We start from the raw sequence: 19,151 nt of genomic DNA on the forward strand, positions 1-19,151 counted from the left end.
AATGTCTATTTAGGGTGCGTTTGGGAACCACTTCCAAAGCCCCTTTGAAGCCTAAAGGTACTTGGCCAAATGCCACCCGTTTGGGAAAATTTTTGAGCCCGCATTTCGGAAATGCCAGCATGTGTGAAAGCCCAAGGCGGGGGACCTGCCTTGGGCTTTCGGGCTTTTTCGACATGCCCACGCGGCACCGTTCATAATTTTTTTCCGAAATTGTCCTCACGAATGTTTTGTTTTTCCGGTTCTTGCCCTTGTGTCGCTACTGTTCATCTTCTCCGGGGTTCGGTTCCCGCCGATCTGCGAGCGGCCGGCGACGCTAGAGGGATGCCTGGCGATCGTCGGGGGTGGCGCGACCGACGGAGGTGGCGCGACCGAGGGCCGGGTCACCGCAACCCGGATCTGGAGCGGCGACGGTCTTCTTCTTCCGCGAGCGGCCGCCGACGACCGTCGCCCGCACGAGCGACGCCGGGCGGTGGCGCGACCGCCGCAACCCACGGCAAGGTCTAGGTCACCGCGACCCGGATCTGGCGGCGGGTCGCGGAGGACCTTGCCGCCCGGGATCCGGGCAGCGGCGGCGTCGCGCGACCTCGCCGCCCGGCCCGAGGGCGGCGCGGTCGCGCGACCCGCCGCGACCCGGTCCGGGCGGCGAGGTCCTCCCGCGACCTCGCCGCCCTAGATCCGTGTCGCCAGAGGTCGCCGGAGGTCGCGACGACGTCGCGCGACCTCGCCCCCAGATCCGGCGTCGCCGGAGGTCGCCGCGGCCACCGCCCTTTGGTCAATTTTTTTAATTTTTCTTTTGATAATTTTTTTTTTTTTTTTTACCACAAAGATCCTTTGTAAGTGTAATTCCCCAAACGCTATTTTGCTCAAAATACTTTACAAAGAGCTTTCAAAGTACAATTTACCAAACATGGTTGCATTTTGGAAAACACCTTTAAGTCAAAGGTATTTGCGTTTTTCTAAAGGCTTTCGCAAAAGTGGTTTCCAAACGCACCCTTACACGGCCAGATCCAATGAATCCCTTTCGTTTTTCAATGCGTACGAGCCGCAACTCTTTTGGTAAGGAGAAGTGCCTGTCTAAATCCCACAAACCGCTTTCAGCAACAAAAGTACAGTGACGGAGGTGACAATTGATATGATGTCAAATTTCATGAAAGTCGTGGACTAGATCCAAAGACTCAATATCTCGATTACGTGCTGGGAACTGCTGGCTAAGGATTTCATTGAGATAGACATTGCAGTTCATGCTCGAGTTGGTTAATACTGATTCTGAGACCAGGTGAACCGATGATCCAATGTCCAGGTTAGGTATCAAGTGTGATGGCAGACAAGAGTTTCAGTCAAACTTAAATGTTCAAACAGGTTTCCATTTGGCTTGCATTCACAAAATGAAAAACTAGAATTATGTAAGTGTAGCAATACTGTGCCAATCTTCCGGGGCTCTAAACATGGAAAATCATAAGACGCGGTCTCAAGTGTCTCCTCCACGGTACTGGCCAGTTCTGATAAAGTCAACTCCAACGGTGTACTGTCATTATCCCAAATGAGGAACAAAGCAAAAGAAGAAAGTCCCATATCACAGGAAGAAAAGACAAAATTACATCCACAAAGGCGAACCCTAACCCACGAATCATAATGCCAACGCAGGCAAAACATAGAGATAATCACTCGTTGTAGAGTGCATTCAATTTTAGAAAATGACGCAGTTGGAGGAAACCTGGAAATCATTTCAAACAAGCACTGAGCCTTTTCTAGTTCACCGGAATTTACTGTTCGTGAGAACTCAGTGGCTGGTTCTTCCTCCATGCGGACTCCTGTACCTTGTGATAGTGGGTGTCATGGACAAGAGAGTGATCAGTGACTGGTTGCCAAAGCAGTGACCAGCAGACCGAGCACAAGGAATGGCTGCGCACTAGCCTGAAATTATTATACAGATGCAGTAGTTGAGTTAAAAATGTCACTCTATATAAGAATTACTATCCACAATGTGCTATAGATGGCTGTTAAAAACTGCAGTCATTAACAAAATGATATCCAGTGCCCGAATTAGTTCACAAGACGACATTGCTAGCTCTAGGAACTCGATGCTGAGTTGAGTGACCTCACTACCATTCTCAGCGAACATTCAGGACATTAGAAATCGTGATACTCTTAATCACGGAAGTTGACAAAGCACTGATATTAGATAGATACATGTCTATGTCATCTGACAGGAATAACAACAATCCTGTAGAATGACAAAACTATTAGAGAACAGTCAAACAACTGAAGCACCCTTATATACCATTTAGTTTCTCAATTCACCAAATCTTTTCCTAATTTCAGATGATACGGATGAGGGAAACAATACCTGATACTTTACATCATACTTCACCGGGTCTTTCAAAAAGTATTGAAACTGCACCAAAATGAGAAGTATAAGCAAACCACTATCTAGAGTTAAATCAAAATGACCAGTTCTCAAAAAGATGATATGCAACATTTGATGCCTGCAGAGCATTTTTGGCAATATACAGTTATTTGTGCGAAGCTATGACACGTAAGCACATGCAAAAGAATAAGAAAGCATTGGAACCACTGCGAGGTGGATAAACTGATACTTCCATTTAAACTCATGCCAGAGAGTGGGTTTTGCAAGGAAGAAAGTTTAGACAATCTTCCAAGTAGAATTAGTTTCAAAAGAAGGCCTAGAACATTTATTTGGACACGAACACTTAAGGCTAGCTAGGCCTCATTTCAGTAGGAAAGAAGTGGAAAATTTATGAACATATTTTTAGTATTTGCTTAGAAAAAAACACTTCAAAGGAACATCATCTCTGTCAAGATACAATGTCTCACAACTTTAATACATACGTATTTACCTGTAAAACAACTTGTGGAGCTATGAGAGCTAGGAGAGCCAAAGCATAGAATGGTTTACCAGCCCCAAGCAGATAACCTGGAGCATATATTTTTAAATAAGATCAGAAATTCTTAGAAGCTCAACAAGACAGAGATTTTAAACATTATGAATGCTCAAAGCATCTCATGTACCCTTTCCAACGGATCGGAGAAAATGAATCCCTTCTATGACCTTAGGAGTACTCCCATGCCCAACACAGATAGTTTGACCCCGTGACAGTGGAAGCAGATTCAAAGGTTAAATCCTTCTTGCCATATCTCTGCCTCACTACATTTATATTAAACTCCTAAACATGTTTTTCCCTCTGGGTACCTTATTCTAACAAATGGACCCTAACATAGCCTTTTGTTCAAATTATTAACCTATTTCTTCTCAAGAATCTCAACACTAATGATCTGTCAGTTAAAGTTACCAAGGACCAAAAATGATCTAAGTTCAATAATCTCATTCAGATCACTCTCACGGGTCACATATAAGCTAATTTTCTTAATTGTCCAATGGAATCACTGAATCAAATGATAAGAAAATTCTGACCCACTTATTGATCACCGAATTTGTCAAATGGTACAAAAATACCTGATGTGGTCCTAGTATATTGATTTCACCAGTCTGTTCGACCTTGATCGCTGCTAGACAAGTTCCTAACTCGAGAATATAACATACTAATGGAAAGTGCTTGTAAGGCAGACATATTTTTGCCACACTGGTATAGAGCAATATACACTACATAGAAAGAATGAATGACCAATAAGGACCTATTTGGTAACCATTCTGTTTTCAGAAATAATTTCTACTCAGAAATGTTTTTTTTTTTTTTTTTTTATTCTGTTCCCCTGGGCGAGTATCTAAGCATTTAAAGGTGTTTGGTAACTATCCAACATTTCTATTCCCAAAATAGAAATGCGTTTGGTAGAACCCTCAAATTCTCTTGTGATTTAAAATTTCTTTTAATTGTTTAATAATTTTATTACACTTTTCTTTTTTCCTTCTTCTTTTTTTCTTTTCTTCTTCTCCTTCTTCCTTTGGCCAGCAACCTCGTCAAAGCATCGCCAGCTCCAAAGGCCAAGCCTCCTCGGTCAAGCCTCGCCTTGGCTTAGTAAGGTTCAACCTCACTGGGCCATGGCCGGGTGACGCCGCCCTTGCAATGGCCAACAACGCTCCAACGAGGTCACTGGCCAAATGAAGAAGGAGAAGAAGAAAAGGAAAAGAAGGAAAAAAAAAAAAAGAGAAAAATATTTATAGCCTTGATTTTGGACTTGTTCTCGGGAACAAAGCAACAACTTCTTTTTACTTTGTGATTATGTTCCACATTTATTCTTCAGAACAAGAGAACAAAAAAATTACCAAATGGATTTTTTTTTAATTCCAGGGAACAAAAAAATAAAATCAGACACTGTTTAAACACTTACTAGAAAGAACTTAAATATTTTTGGAACTTCTTCCTTTTGACATAACAACTCTCCGACATTGATGTACTGAATGAAATTGTATGCTCATCATCACATTAAACCATGTCAAAATCCAGTTCGAAATGAGTACTACAAATATTGAGGACTAGCATTAACACAGCAGGATGACTGTTTGCATTGATCCATCTTGCTAATAGTTAAGTCTATCTTTTTACAGTATAGAAAAGTTGGAGAACTTTTGCATAAATAATTTACTGTACAACTTTCTGCTTTAAACATCTGAAAGGATGGTGATTGTTATAGAGGCTTTGAATTGGTAGAGGTTTGGTCATGGATCACAGAAATGATTCTCAAATGAAGCTTAGCCATGTTCAGTGCATGGAAGTTGACTATTTGACCAATTTAAAACAGCACAACAGAACAAATCTTAGTTCATATTTCACAGTATCAGCCATCCTTCTGAAAATCGTACTAGGAGATAGTGCAGTGATCTACATGCATGACACTATTAATTTGATTCAAAATAACAATTTCAGCAAAAAAAGATGTTCAGATTAAAAACTAAAAAGTTATTGAGAATTGATGATATACCAGCCACAGATAGTTGAGTTATGTCAATGGCACCAACACATATCCATTTTGCAGTTTCAGCACCAAAAGCCACTGGAATGGACTGTTCAAAGCAAAGAGATTGTGGAAAAAAAAATCATAAGAATGTTTACCATTGCTTACATAAGCAGAGTTTCCTCAAAAACTGTACAACAATAAGTACAAAAAATACCTGAAGCCCCATTGCCCTGTCGCCTTCAACGCTTTTGAAGTCATTTACAATGGCAATCCCCAGCTGATAAAAGCACAAAGTAACAGTAAACTATGGTTGCCAATAAGTACTGGTTACCTAAAAAGAAGAAAAATACAGATTTCATACTGCACTTGGCAATACTTTCCAAGGAAACATACCCCTGCTAAGCTATACAGTAGGGTCAGCACGATTATATCAGGTGTAAGGGTCCCAAATAAAGCTTGACCAGCCCACCTATCAGCCAGAAGATAACAGGAACTTGCTAACTTAAATCAGAATGTACCTAATAAAGATGATTAACTCTTCCCCCACATGCTGTGAGATGACTGTAAAAGCAAGTTATTGTCCATCATGTTTTAACACAAAATCATGGAGGGAATTAACAGCCACATATAGTCTCCATATAAACCTTTTCGACTTCCATGTTTACCCATCTTTTCCATTACTCAAGGCATTGGCTTTTCTTTGGATAGCCAATCCCTCATAATTTACTTAGAATAACCAAGACTATAGGTACTTTCTTAAATGCTCTTCCATCTACAAATAGAAGCCCTTGAATATGTTAATTTTTCTGTGACCAAAAAAAAAAAAAAATCCGACCAAAAAAATATGTTAAATTTTCATAGCCAAATCAAGTTGCGATTTTGATGTAACAAAGAGTTAACACGAAATCAGACAACAATAAACCAAGCTTGGTGATTTTTGTCTGTTTATTAGTGTCAATGAACATAAAAATTGAAAGGCCAAAAAGAGAGGTACAAACCACGGCAAACTGATATAGCTTGCTCCAAGAGCAAAATTTCCTATCCACCCATTTTGCTTCAGCTGCAACCATGTAGACGTCTCACTTAGGAACAACAGCTAAGGTACATATCCGTTCATTAAAGAGAGACATAAGCAAAAGATAACTTGAAGAACTACCTTCAAAGGTGGAGCAGAGTATATGTATGAAAGCAATGAACCACCAACAGCAAGGTAGAAAATTATGGGAAAATCATGCCCTGCCTATACAAAACATGGATTCAGAAACTGATCTTTATTTGTTCTACTTAAAAAGAAAGGAAACTGAAACAATTTGGCACTAAAGTAAATCACTTACCCATACATCTAATATACCAGCCAAGCCAAGGCCTGCTAAGAGCAACACCCAGATTTGAGTAATAACCTGATAAAAAATATTAGTCAGATAACATGGTATTGTTGTCCTTTTCCAGATATAATTCAATTGGTGAAATCACGAACCTCATTCTCAGAAATTGCCCCTGATGGAATTGGACGATAAGGTTCATTAATGGCATCAATATCTCGATCATACCAATCATTTATTGTCTAGAGATGCCATGTGAGCAGAAAGATAAATCCTGTGAGTTTGAGAACATATTGTTTCAATGTTTTGATGAATTTCAAATATTCAAAAAGTACCTGTGTATAGCCTGTGAGACACGGGCCTGACATCATCATGCAAACAATTGATTTGGCCACATCCTCCAGATTCCAATGAAAGTTTCCTGCATGATATAGTTATTGCAATTTGCAAATAGTTGCTCAAGTTCCAGCATGATTACTCAAATTGATTTTTTTGCGGCATCCTGTGATTCGATAGAGTTCATTTGTCTGGACGGCATCAAAAGGTGAAATTCCTTATTTTCTTCGGATCACCGGAAAGGTTTTTCTATCAGAATATAACTAATTAAAGATGTAAAAAGAAATTGAAACTGTATAAATGAGCCCTTGCATCAGCTTGATGTTTAACATGTCTATTCCCTTTCTTTTGATATATAATGAGCGAACAAACAATAAAAAGTCAGCGATAGATTCCATTTCGTGCATTACATTGAACTTTTGGAGAAGTGATCAAAGAAAAACTGGAGAACACGATTCAAAATGTTGGAACTTTTTTGTGCACAACAGAGGTATTAGCTATTCAATCAGGACAGAAGCATTAGCTATTCGATTTCACAGCGATGAATAATCTCTGAAAACCGCTTTCAAATGCTCTTTATGTCTCACAGTAATAAACATGATCAGAGACCACCATTATCACTCTAACTATGGATTCATCAGAGCAGGGACATTAAAGATGCACGTAAGAGCTTTCCACATAAAATACAAATGTAAACTGCTCTTGAAGGAGTTTAGAGATATGAGAACCATGTGTGGGTAAAGATAACATCTTTGATAACAATTAGCATGACAAGATAGCAATAAGTACTCAAGGTGTTAACAACTTCACTATGAGTCTGCTAGACATACCCGAAGCAGCAGCTCCGCAAACCACTCCCCAGACCAATGGAGGCCAAGTGACAGGTTTCGTAAGTTGTAGGCGAATCTTCCATTTATTCTGAAAGGTTCATCTTGCAGTATTTAGTTCCGATGCTAGCTGAGATATGACCTAATTATCTTATTTCGATAAATTCTTGAAGAAAGAAAACATCAAAGCAAACAACTTCTGAACATCCAACTACTTCTAGGCATCATAACACAGTTCGCAATCAAAAGTCGCCGAATCGAGACTGCATTCTGAGAGCAGGATTCACGCCAGCCGTCATCCAATAAATAAACATTTGGCACGCGGAGACTCACGGTTTCTTGCGCGGCTCCTTTGATGCCGAGAAGCTGGTTGAAGCTGGAACCTTCCTTCGCCGGCGCCTTGTCCGGTACCTGAGGATTCACTGCCAAGTACATTCAACTTGAGAAACCCATTAACATCACTTCAAACGCGAAACTCGACGCAGACAGAAACTACGAAATATGCAACCAAAAAAAAAAAAATTTCGCAGGCAACCTTCGTTCGTGTCGGTCTCCGCAGCTCTAACAGTAAGCCTCCGCCCTGCACAGAAAAAAACATCAATTCGCGACATCAATCAGGCGCACTAATGAATGAACTGCTGTAGCTCAGCCACAGTTCCGCACGGGCAATCAAAACGACACTCGCAAACATCCGATTCCAGGATGAAGACAAAGAATCGCCGGCGAGTCCTCGTTCGAATCCTCACGGCAGGGGAGAATACTCACGGGTGAAGGAGACGGAGATAGGCGCCGGAGACAGGTGGCTCCGAGCGCGAGCTCGAGCTCCGCCGGCGCTGGCGCCGCCGGTGAATGCGACGGCCGCGACGGTGTTGAGCACGGACGCCATGGGAGTAGCTCCGGAACGCCTCGAGAAGAGAAGAAGAAGAAGAAGAAGACGACGAAGATAAGGGGGAGTGCGGGAGGTTTTGCGACAGCCGAGCGGAAGCGAGAGACAGTACGGACAAAACCGAACCCGATAGCTCGAAGTCCCGACTGCGGACGAGAATCTTTTGCTGGAATCGGAGAGGGGGAGAGCTTGTCTGCGGTGCTTCCCACCACGCGCTCGGACAATGGTGCGGGCGGGTCACGTGGCCCGCGCGCGATTGGCTGGGCGGTCGGGTTCGGACAAGAGCAGTTCGACGTCGTGCGCGTGCGCGTGCGCCGGCGCCCGTCCTCAAGTCGTGAGCCAAGTTGATTCCCGGGTAGGGCGTTGTTATTGGCCTCCCGCATTAGTTTAAACTTTGGTAACCATTTTGATCAAACAAATAAACAAAACTATACATTTTGACCAAACAAATAAGCAAAACTATAATAATCAAATTCTTGGATATTCGCATATCTCGAGACGTTGATACCATTCTTGGAAACTTGAAAATCACGATTTAGATCCGAAATAACCCTTTGTCCTATCTTAAGTGGAACTATTTATAGCTAATCAATTGAAGATTCTCACATATGTTAGTACTAGCAAAGTGCATTGAAGATGCACTAATGTTAATGATTCTTCCAAAAGTAGATATGTAAAAATGGGTCATTAACCCATTTCTTAATCCATATGAGTGTTATATAGATAATAAATGGATTAGTAAGGTTAAATAAATTGGTCATAAATAAATTTAAACATAATATAGATGTTTTTGTATATTAGCTTATTATATATATGAAAGTGTTTTAATGATATAAGTAGAGTCGGATATTAAATATGAATGAATCAAGTCAGATATAGTCGTTATATTTACATTGCATGAAATTTGATGAGAATTGGTTAAATAGATCTATTTAGATTTGATCATTTTCGACCCAACTTGCCCTTTTGAGAGGCCGTAGTCATTGCAAGCACGATGAACGCACGTTTGTTACGTCACTAATATTTTGACTTCCCATGTTATAGTTATACCAGTTTTAAGCAAAGTTTGTATCCAATGAGATCTTGTTAATGGCATTTTCGCAATGACCGTGAATTCATTTAATTGTTTATTTTTAGAATATGTGCACTGCTGGTCTGATTTTGTCGGTATCATACTATGTTTTCTGAGAATTAAACAATGAATTTTCTCTAGGTTTAGACAGAACCGCCTATAAGTGTAGTGGCCATCGAAGACTTCGAGAGAAAAATTTGTACACAATGAGAGGGAAAAAAAAGAAAAAGCCTCATGGTCAGCCTCATGTTTCAGGCCCAAACGATGGCCCACTTGTGCAATATTGGGCCTAAAAGGTTTTGTACCAAGCTCGGGCGAGCTATATCGAATTGTTTTTTCTATTTCACGTACTAGCATCACAGCACGTGCGCCACGTGCGCCCCAAATCATCATAAAGAAAAAGTACGAGCTATCTATGTTTCCGGTTCCACATCATGTTTTATTCAATTTTAAAATAGCTACGATCAAAATATGAGATTTTTTGGGGGCACAAAATCTCTCATCCACAATCAACTCACCCCCACCATTCCTTATAATAAATCGATCAGAAAGCAAAAGAAAAGTTAATGTAGGGTTCGACAACCCACCTCCACGATTGAACTAAGAAAATCCTAGTTGCAAATAAAGAACACGACAAACATGTGAATAGTATGCTGTAACAACTCGATCCAATGAGTGTAGGAAGTGTTTGCCGAGGCCAAAGGGCCCAGACAAGAAACATCTCCTGATAAGCTTTTAGGTTGGCGAAAGGGATAAGAACAAATCAAATTGCACACCAAACATGAGAGAGCACTCCTCATATGTATATGTGAAGTTGGGATTAATCCATGTGAGATGTTTTTTGACGTAATGACAATACTTAGCATTGAAACTTCAGTGTTAAGCATGCTTGGATGAGAGCTCTATCAAGATGAATGACTTTATAGGAAAAGTGCCCACATGTACACTAAATAACAATATCATGAGATTCTATATGAAATAGATCAAAACAGATACTCTCTCACATGACTTAAAATGGGGATGTCACAAATGTATATGCTGGTTAAGTTCTTTGAAGTGGCTTGTATTTTTGGGCCTTCCATCCTTAGCACGAAGTTAAAAGGCCACATCTCAAACCTCAGGATCCATGAGATGTAAAACGACCAGAGGGTAGAACTAAGTATAGAGCTTGATAAAAATAATGTACCAAGGCAATAAGGGAGAATAGACGCATGCAAGCACTAATACGTTAAAATAACGAATACACTCCAATAGCCTGCCACAAAAGTGGATAGGCATAAACAACCCTGTAGGTTAAAAACAGCCCCTACTCACGAAACCAATGATCCAAAGCAGGCCCCTAGTTTTCGACAAATAATATGTCGAGTGACTTAATCTAGGACTTGTATATGCGGATCAAGTTCTTTTGAAGTGGCTTTATATTCTTGGGCCTTTTGCCGATACAGATACCGAGGACGTCGTTCTCCCATCATCCCGAGAGAATCCGATGTCGTTCCGTGGATATCATACGCACGCAGACACGCACCCACCCGTCCATCACTTGTTGGCTTTTGTGCTGCTTTTTTCAGCCATATCCCAATAGCGGGTGACAACGGCCAATAAAGAAATAAGTTCCACATCCCCCACTATCCGGCATCCACAGTGGCGCATATTCTCAATTATATGCCATCACCCTTTTTTTTTCCTTTTTTTTTTCATTTAAATAGAGCTAATTTTTATTTTAGCTTTTTGGGTTTTTAAAAAATGGGTACCCTTTAGTGATTTTCCTCTTTTTTTTTTTTATTGTCCTTCCCCTTTCTTTGGTATCCTTATCAGTTCCAAAGAGGTATAGGGTAAGGATTCCGGTGGTTATAGGCTACATGTTCATCCTTTTCGAGAAATTAAGATGCGAATAATTACTATTTTATTTTTTAACATAATTTCTATTTCTTTTCTCTAAGCAAGTTTCTTAGCAAAAATACGCGTTTGATAACAATATAAAATTTCTATTCCCTAGGTGGCCAGTGGTGGTGGGTGGGCGGCCGACTAGTAGTAAGGGTGAGTGATGAGAAGATTTTATTATTTTTCATTTCTGTTCCGTAAATAAAAAAGTAGAAAATTTTCACTTCTCATTTATATTCAAAACCTATTTCTAAACTAAAAATTTATCCCATAAATTTAAAAAATAAAATAAAATTACATTATCAAACGGATTTCTATTCCAAACTTGTTTCTGAGAACAGAAAAATAAATCAGTGAAAAATATGATTATCATGCGCACTCTTATTGTCCCTTGACCTCATGATACCTTTTCGTGATGGACCTGATCATTCGATAGGCAATTCGGTGGACTCAATTAGACCCATCTAAGCTCGACCAATCGAAAAGGGTCAAAATGGGCACACGATTTCCGCCGGCCTAAGCTTGTCCAGCCTAACAATCAATTTCATATAAAACTGCATATATTTTATATAATAGGCAAAGGCCTAATCAAGGACACTTTGTTGCGACTTTGTTCAGTAACTTCTTATTACAATATTGTCGCTATCATGCCAAATCAAAGGGGAAAAAAATTTAGGTCTTCTACTACTTTGTGAGACGTGACCTTTGAGATCAGCAAATGATATTTCATGGGTGCAAGTGGGCTTATGGCTTTTCCGCGAACTGCTTTTGATTCATTCTCTAACATTTGTTAAAGCATTTTGCAGGTCAAAATTCGAATTTTCTTCTTTCTTCTTTCTTCTTTTTTTCTGGAGGAATTTGCTTTTTTAACAAAAATGCCCGTCAGATTCTCGACCCAGCAATATTCTCTTGAGGAACTCTCGTAATAAGTACCATTTTTATATTATTATTTATATTATCTTATAAGAATCCCTAGGAAGAATCTCTCGACCTGTGAGATGGGACAAATTGAGCTTAAGAGAGATAGCAATCCTGTGAAGAGAAAAAAAATAATTTTAGTGAAAAGGACGATGGAGGAAAAGAAAACAAAAGTGCTATTAATAAAAATAGATTTTTTCTTTTGGTCGAAATCAATAAAATAAATGAAGAGAGGGTTTTGGGGGTGGACATGTGTCGCTCCTTCAAGCCGTTCTTTTATTATTTTTCTTAATTTTATATCCACAGCCGGTGGTGAACTCGGGACATGCATGCGTGGATACTATGTCAGAATAATTAAAAAAATATTGTGCATATTCTAATCTCTATTGTCTGAATATGTAAATCCTAAATAATTTATTATTGGGAATATCACATCCAAGCATGGCCATTTCCCAAGTAATTCGTTCCATGACAATCTTTATGTCCTCTAATTTTTCCTCTTGCTTAGTCATCCCTTTGCACTTGTGATTATTTTATGGGAAGTGTCCATTCAATTTCACGTGGATACACAAACATATGCCTTTGGATTTATGGTAAAGTTATGAGAAAATATAAATATATTGCAATGAGAAAGTTTCAAGAAAAAAATATTCATCAATCATGTGGAAGAAAAGAAGAAGAAGAAAATACCGAGATACCTTTCTTCTCGCTATTAAAATTCCTATTGTCTTTTTGCTTAATCCCTTTCTTTAGAAAACCCAATTATATAAATCTAAAAAATTGGCATCTTAAGACGTGTTTGGTAATGTTTCTGTTTTGAAAAACAATTTTGGAACAATTTTTAAGTATAAGAATGTGTTTGGTAACTGCAAAAAATTTCTATTTCATAAAAATGAATTTAGTTAACTTGTATAATTTAGTTATTTCTTTTAATTTTTCAATATTTTTATTATTTTTTCTTTTTTTTTCTTCATTCTTTCTTTGGGCCGGTTGTCGGCCTTGGCCATGGCCGGCAACCGGCCAACGAGGGTCGATGACCTCATCGGAGTGTAGAAAAGAAAAAGAAGAAGAAAGAAGAAGTGTTTCTTGAAATTGTTCCCGGGAACAAAAAAATGTTCTCGAGAATAAAAGTTTTACCAAATACATTTATGTTTTTTTTTGTTTTTACATTTTTTTTGTTCCCCTAACAAAAGAACATAAATTTTTGTTCCGGGGAATAAAAACACTTTTTCCGAATAGGGCCTTAAACTCGTCATGATCATGCTAGTCTTGGAAACGCGTCCTTCGTGCCGCCGTGTTTAGAGCGGGGGGAACTAAATAATTTAAGGATGGTATTTAGCCATGAACAAACCAAATTGCAGTTTTTTTTTTCTTATTTTCCTAATTAGCAAGTTTTCTTTTTTGCTACATTTTGATATTTCCAATTCATTATTCTAGGGTTAGTAATACGAAAGACTACAAACTAGTATAAATGCAATAAATTTATCATAAATTAATTTTTTTACTATAAAAAATTACAAAATTATATATTTCCGATAAATTCACTCTTGATTAATTTTCGCTAAATTGGATTAATAAACTGATGTATTTATGACATACAGATAGTAAAACCTTAAATTAATACACCCGCCAACTAGCACGTGTCATTTAACTCGATAATTTAATAGTAAAATTTAACGAAAAGCTAACGGATGGTAAATTTGTTATAAGTATACTAGTTAGGATAATTTGAGGTAAATTTGTCACAAATATATCAATTTAAAATTTTTTATGGTATTAATCTTTATTCTAATTGACTTGATAATGATCGCAAGCAAATTGCCTTACTCATGTTTCTTGACCTAGACAAAACCTCCTTTTCACCCTATGAAAAAACTAAAGTTTCCAGAAATTATTTTAAAATATGGATCTCTGTGTTATTTTAATGTTTATTTACCGTCAATTTATATTATACTCATAAATTATCTTATCATTAAAAAAGCGTGGCTAATTAATTTATTCCGTAGACGTAAGAAAAATGTGTCATCCGGTGAAGTCAAATCATGCGAAGGGAACGTCTGCCCGTGCCCGTAGTATCAACTTCGCTGCAATTCCCATGTTCCCAGCCTGGGCATTTCCGTAAAAAACGCAACATATTTCGATTCTACTTCTAATTTCCTTTCGATTCGAGTCGCGATTCAATTTCTTCCCGCATTTTCGAAGTCTCTTTTCAAATTCAAGGGCTCGGCGATTCAATTTCTCTTGCATGTCGGCGAGATCTGATTGCCTCCCGGTCGAATTTCCCAAAGAAAAAAGAAAAAAAGAGAGGGAGGGAATGGATTTCCGCCTTTCTAATATGAACCGAGAATAGATCGCACCACGGAAGGCAATCTAACAAACTCCAAAAGAGTTTCCCCACGGCTCTTGTCTCGTTGCTCAGCACGGACCCCATCCGAGATATTATTCGATGCGACTTTTTATTGTCTAGCGTCTCTACGACTCTCGTTAAAAATTCTAGATGAAGAAAAAATTATCGTCGACGGCGCATCGCCTCTCTCATATAATGTTGCCATCCACGCGTTAGGAAAATGGCAATGCTTCGAAGTTGAGCTCGGTCTGCGAGTGCTTCTTCAACACGTGCGCGTGCCCACGTTGCACCGTGCGGATAACGAAAGTGACTCGTCAATCCACATTCCGCAGCGCTTCCAAAAGGAAGTGCCTACAGAATTTTGGCCTAACCCAGCCCTCCTCACCTTTTTGGGGGTTCCTAAAGCGACAAGGGCCTGAGGAGCTATCGTCCTTTCTACTTTCTTCCTTCCATTCTCGCTCCTCATTTTTTAACCTTAAGGTCGTTCGTTTCGCGAAGAATGAGCCATTTTCGAAAATTTCTTTCTAGAAAAATGATAATATTTTCTCGTGTTCGGTTAAAACTTGAAAATGTTTCGAAAAATATTTTCCGGTATTCGGTAGGGAAAATATTTTCCGCTCATCAGATTGGCGAGCGCGAGCGTCAAGATCGAGACTCATCAGATCGACGAGCGCGAGCTTGAGGTCGACGGGCTTGAGGTTCACCTGGTAATGGCCGATGACTTAGGTTGTACCGATACGGATACGCGACACGCGACACGACATGACACGACACGCCGACACATTATTTCTCAAAAGTAGAAAATTTCGACTCGTTCTGACACGTTATATATTAAATAAATATTTAATAACTAAATAATAATAATAAAAAGAGCCTAGAATTAATCTATACTAAAAACATTAATAATACATTTGTTAATATCATTCATTATTTTAATTTGACAAATTCAACTACATTTCATTATAATAATCCATAAAACTTAGAGGAAAAAACAAGTAATCCACGTTTCATTATTAAATTTAAAATTTAACAATAAGAAAAAAATCAACATTCCATCATCAAATATAACAAAAATCATTCATCCACATTATCTACTTCTTCTGAAAAAAAAAAAAAAAAAAAAACTCTCCGACTCATTAAGTGAAAAATTTGCAATTTCAAGCACCTAACATCTTCAAATGAGTATTAGAAATTTGTTTTAGCTTTTATTATTATTATTATTTTTATTATTTTTATATATTTATATTTAAACCCCACAAGTTTTGAAAATTTGTAAAAATAACCCTGTGCGTGTCGAAGACAGTTGATCACGTGTCGGATTTTCGGACACCCGTTGACCACGTGTCGGATTTGTCGGATACGTGTTGACCGGCGTGTTGGATACGTGTCGGAGTGTCGGACACGACACGAAGGGTCCCAGAAAGTGTCCGTGCAACCTAGCCGACGACTAGCCAAGAAAGAAGAAGATGAGAAGTAAATAAAAGAAAAAGGAAATTAAAAATAATTTGAATTAAAAAAGAAAAATAAAATTAAAAATGAATTTGAATAAAAAAAGAAAAGAATAAGAAGAAATGGGAGGAGGAAGTGAGGATTTGTAGATGTGTGAAATAAGAGAGATTAAATAGGGAAAATGTTTTTTACTTTTCAAAAGTGGAAAGTATTTCCCAATGTAGAAAACATTTTCTTCTAATTTAGAAGATTTTTTCCTTTTATGAAAGATATTTTCCCAAAGAATTCATTTTCCGTGAAACGAACGCGGAAAATCCTAAAACATTTTTCCGAAATTATTTTCCGAAAAATTTTTTCGAAAAATATTTTCCGCGAAACGAACGGAGTGTTAATCAGAAGGACAAGTTCTTACCTACCTTAGAATCACGACGGCGGGCCCGCCCTGCGCAAGACCCGCGTAATTTGATGAGTGCATATCGGGTTCACGCGTGTACGGGTGCGTGCAAGGCTTGCTTCTTTGCAAAATTGAAGTCTATTCGAGCGATGGGGGACGGAAAAAACAAGGTCCTGTGCTTGGGAGAAGCTCGACGTGGTTTGACTCTCATTCGAAACAACGTTCGAGTCGGGCCACGAGAAAATGTGGCTTTGTCGATCTTCTTGTCCAGGAGATCGTAACTGTCTCCCAACCCCCCTCTCTTTGAACCTGTCTTCATCTCTTCCCTTTACGGAGGGGAGGGATTTAACCTAGATCTCTCCTTCCCCTCTCGGTTGTTTTGACTTTTGAAATTTTCTATCACGTGTCATTTTAATAACGAATGAGAATTTCTTTTTGACCAAAAAAACTTCTAGTCTTGACAAGGACGATCTGTCTTGGACCAAATTGAAAAGATGAACTTAATTTGACTGACTAATGCTGGTCGATTATGAAGATCTTCGACTTTAAATGCTTTGCCAAAATGTGTCATATGAAAAGCTTGTGCCAAAATCTAAAATGGGTTATTATTGCATATAGTTTATAAATGGGCAATTGTAGTTATAACATTTAATATGACTTTCAACTAGGGGTGAGTATGGCTTCGATAGATGGTTTATACCTTGAAATCGAGAATTGCTCACTAAAAATCATATCCAAAAAGTTAGAATCAAGAACAGTATGTTAGTTTCATGAATTCATTCAAGAATCGAACCGCTAGTCTGATCCAGTTTCCGAGTGGGAACTAGTCCTCATTATTGTGGACTTCATCCACCAACGCAAGAAGGGCATAGTCCATGCAATTTCAACGGCCACAAACAAGATCAATGTCTTCCATGAGAGATTACTGCTAGCCTCTCCCTAGAAACATTAGAAATTGTGAGTTTCATTTGGAACTGGTGCAAGACTTGTCAATTTCATTTTCATTGCAATACGGATTGTAAGTGATCGTGCCATATTTTCATTTTACTGCTCGGCTTGTTCTTCGCCAAGATTCACCAGACAACGAGGGGGGTGTATAGTTTCATCCTAATGCTCATTCTTTGCCAAGATTCACTTGACAACTTGGGGAATGTATTGATTCATGCGGAAGTTAGACATCGTAAGGACGAAAGTAGGTTCAGTGATAAGGCACTGTGCAAGAGGCATTATGCATAGCAATTATATTTGCTTCTAATTACAAGGAAGGTGAATGTGAATCCATCACCTTTTTAGACAAATACTGTACTTAAATTAATTTGAATACAGTAAATCAATGTGTTGATCTAACTAAATTGTGTCGGGATCTTTCGATAAGCATTAAACTTCAAAGCGCAAGCGTGTGCACACATACACCGGTCCAGTTCAGGTATGTGGATAGGTGGTTCCACACTTTGAACCATGAATCGTCGGTTCCAAGTTGATCTGGTCCGATTTTGGGCGGTCTGAACCGTTCTCGATTTCTTTGCACATCCCTACTCTCAATGAACCTTTCATCTTCCTTATTAAAATATATAATAATTATCACAAATTCTATAGATTAGGAAAAAATTTCAATGTCATTGATAATTTTGAATTCATATTTTGAAAGTGGATCATAATAATAGTCTAAGTATTGCTATTGTTTTTCTCTAAGAAAGTCTTAATCCAATACACAAAAATTGAGTCGGAATAAAATCGAAAAAATTAGTAAAGGAGAACATGCGTACTAATATCTAAAAAAATAAAAATGCACGAGATTAGCGTACTACTATCTCAACTATTTAACTCTCGATTGGTCCATTCTACCATTCCTTTATTTCTAAGCAATGTCCTAATTAGAGCATGGATATTTCATGACCTTCATTAAGCAAAGCTTTCGAGCCGAAGTCCTTTCCAAATCTACTTTTCGTGCCGTAAGATTCAAAGGGAAAAAAATCTCCATCCGACACAGCAATCTATTCGGTCAAGAAGAGTCGATCATTTTAAATCTCAATTCGATCCGTCCGTTTGACAGATGACCTCGTCCTTCGATTGATCAGATATGCCTGTAGCCCAAAAAAAGCCAAAAAAAAAAAAAAATCACACTTCCTACGAACGGTCGCGTGCACTAGGGCTTCCAAAGGTTGTCTCTTTCTCACTCTTTTTTTTCCTTCTTTTTCTACTGGATAGGAAAAAGGCAAATGCAAAATCCCTGGCCATCGACGCCGTGTCCCAGCGATCAAGGCAACTCCAGGACGCTTTCCACCAAATTTGCTAAAAAGTTACGCCAAAAGCGGCGACCGTACGAAGCGAGCGTCGCACCGGAAAATAAAATATTTATTGTTTTAATAATTCTTTTAATCTTTTCACCCACCACTCCACCCAAGTATAAAAAGGGATGGCGACGAATTTTACTAACGGCGTGGCAAACCAAAAGAGTGACAAGTCATTTATTGCTAAATCCAATTAAGCCAATAAAATCCGAAAAACAATTAATGAGATTAAAAGCTCAATTGATAATTACCATGGAGGCCATGTACTGAGATCGAGAATATTTCAAGGGGGATATCAGTTTAAGGTCACTATTAAGAAAAATCCTAAATTAATATATTGATGACAATTTATTCTAAATTAATTTTTTAATCACTAAAAATCTTAAATTGATATGTCTATGACAAATTTATCTCCGTTAATTTTCATTAAATTTTATCATCAAATTTTCGAGTTGGATGACACGCAAAAATTGATGAGTACACCAATTTATGATTTATTTATTTATTTATTGTAGGGTATCAATTTTTGATTTTTCGTAATAGAAAATAAATT

General features: G+C 38.4%; 1 protein-coding gene across 2 annotated transcripts; it reads right to left on the reverse strand.

The window, feature by feature from the left end:
• Positions 1–1,348: 1,348 nt before the first annotated feature.
• On the reverse strand, positions 1,349–8,507 carry LOC104422084 (chlorophyll synthase, chloroplastic). Of its 2 annotated transcripts, XM_010034345.3 has the most exons (15): positions 8,126–8,482; positions 7,896–7,940; positions 7,694–7,782; positions 7,364–7,451; positions 6,533–6,618; positions 6,353–6,439; positions 6,210–6,275; positions 6,032–6,115; positions 5,874–5,935; positions 5,269–5,344; positions 5,090–5,152; positions 4,900–4,981; positions 2,859–2,935; positions 2,348–2,395; positions 1,349–1,914 (listed from the first exon to the last, which is right to left on the reverse strand). In XM_010034345.3, exons 1-15 carry the CDS (start codon positions 8,244–8,246, stop codon positions 1,852–1,854), a joined length of 1,137 nt encoding a protein of 378 aa, XP_010032647.1. In that variant the 5' UTR covers positions 8,247–8,482; the 3' UTR covers positions 1,349–1,851. The 2 variants fall into 2 exon arrangements, with proteins under 2 accessions (XP_010032647.1, XP_039156616.1); XM_039300682.1 differs by lacking the exons at positions 1,349–1,914; positions 2,348–2,395; positions 2,859–2,935 and adding an exon at positions 3,714–4,070 and having other exon boundaries at positions 8,126–8,507.
• Between the last annotated feature and the right edge of the window lie 10,644 nt (positions 8,508–19,151).

This window comes from Eucalyptus grandis, chromosome 1, assembly GCF_016545825.1.
Source record: "Eucalyptus grandis isolate ANBG69807.140 chromosome 1, ASM1654582v1, whole genome shotgun sequence".
In the NCBI taxonomy this organism is placed as follows: Eukaryota; Viridiplantae; Streptophyta; class Magnoliopsida; order Myrtales; family Myrtaceae; genus Eucalyptus; species Eucalyptus grandis.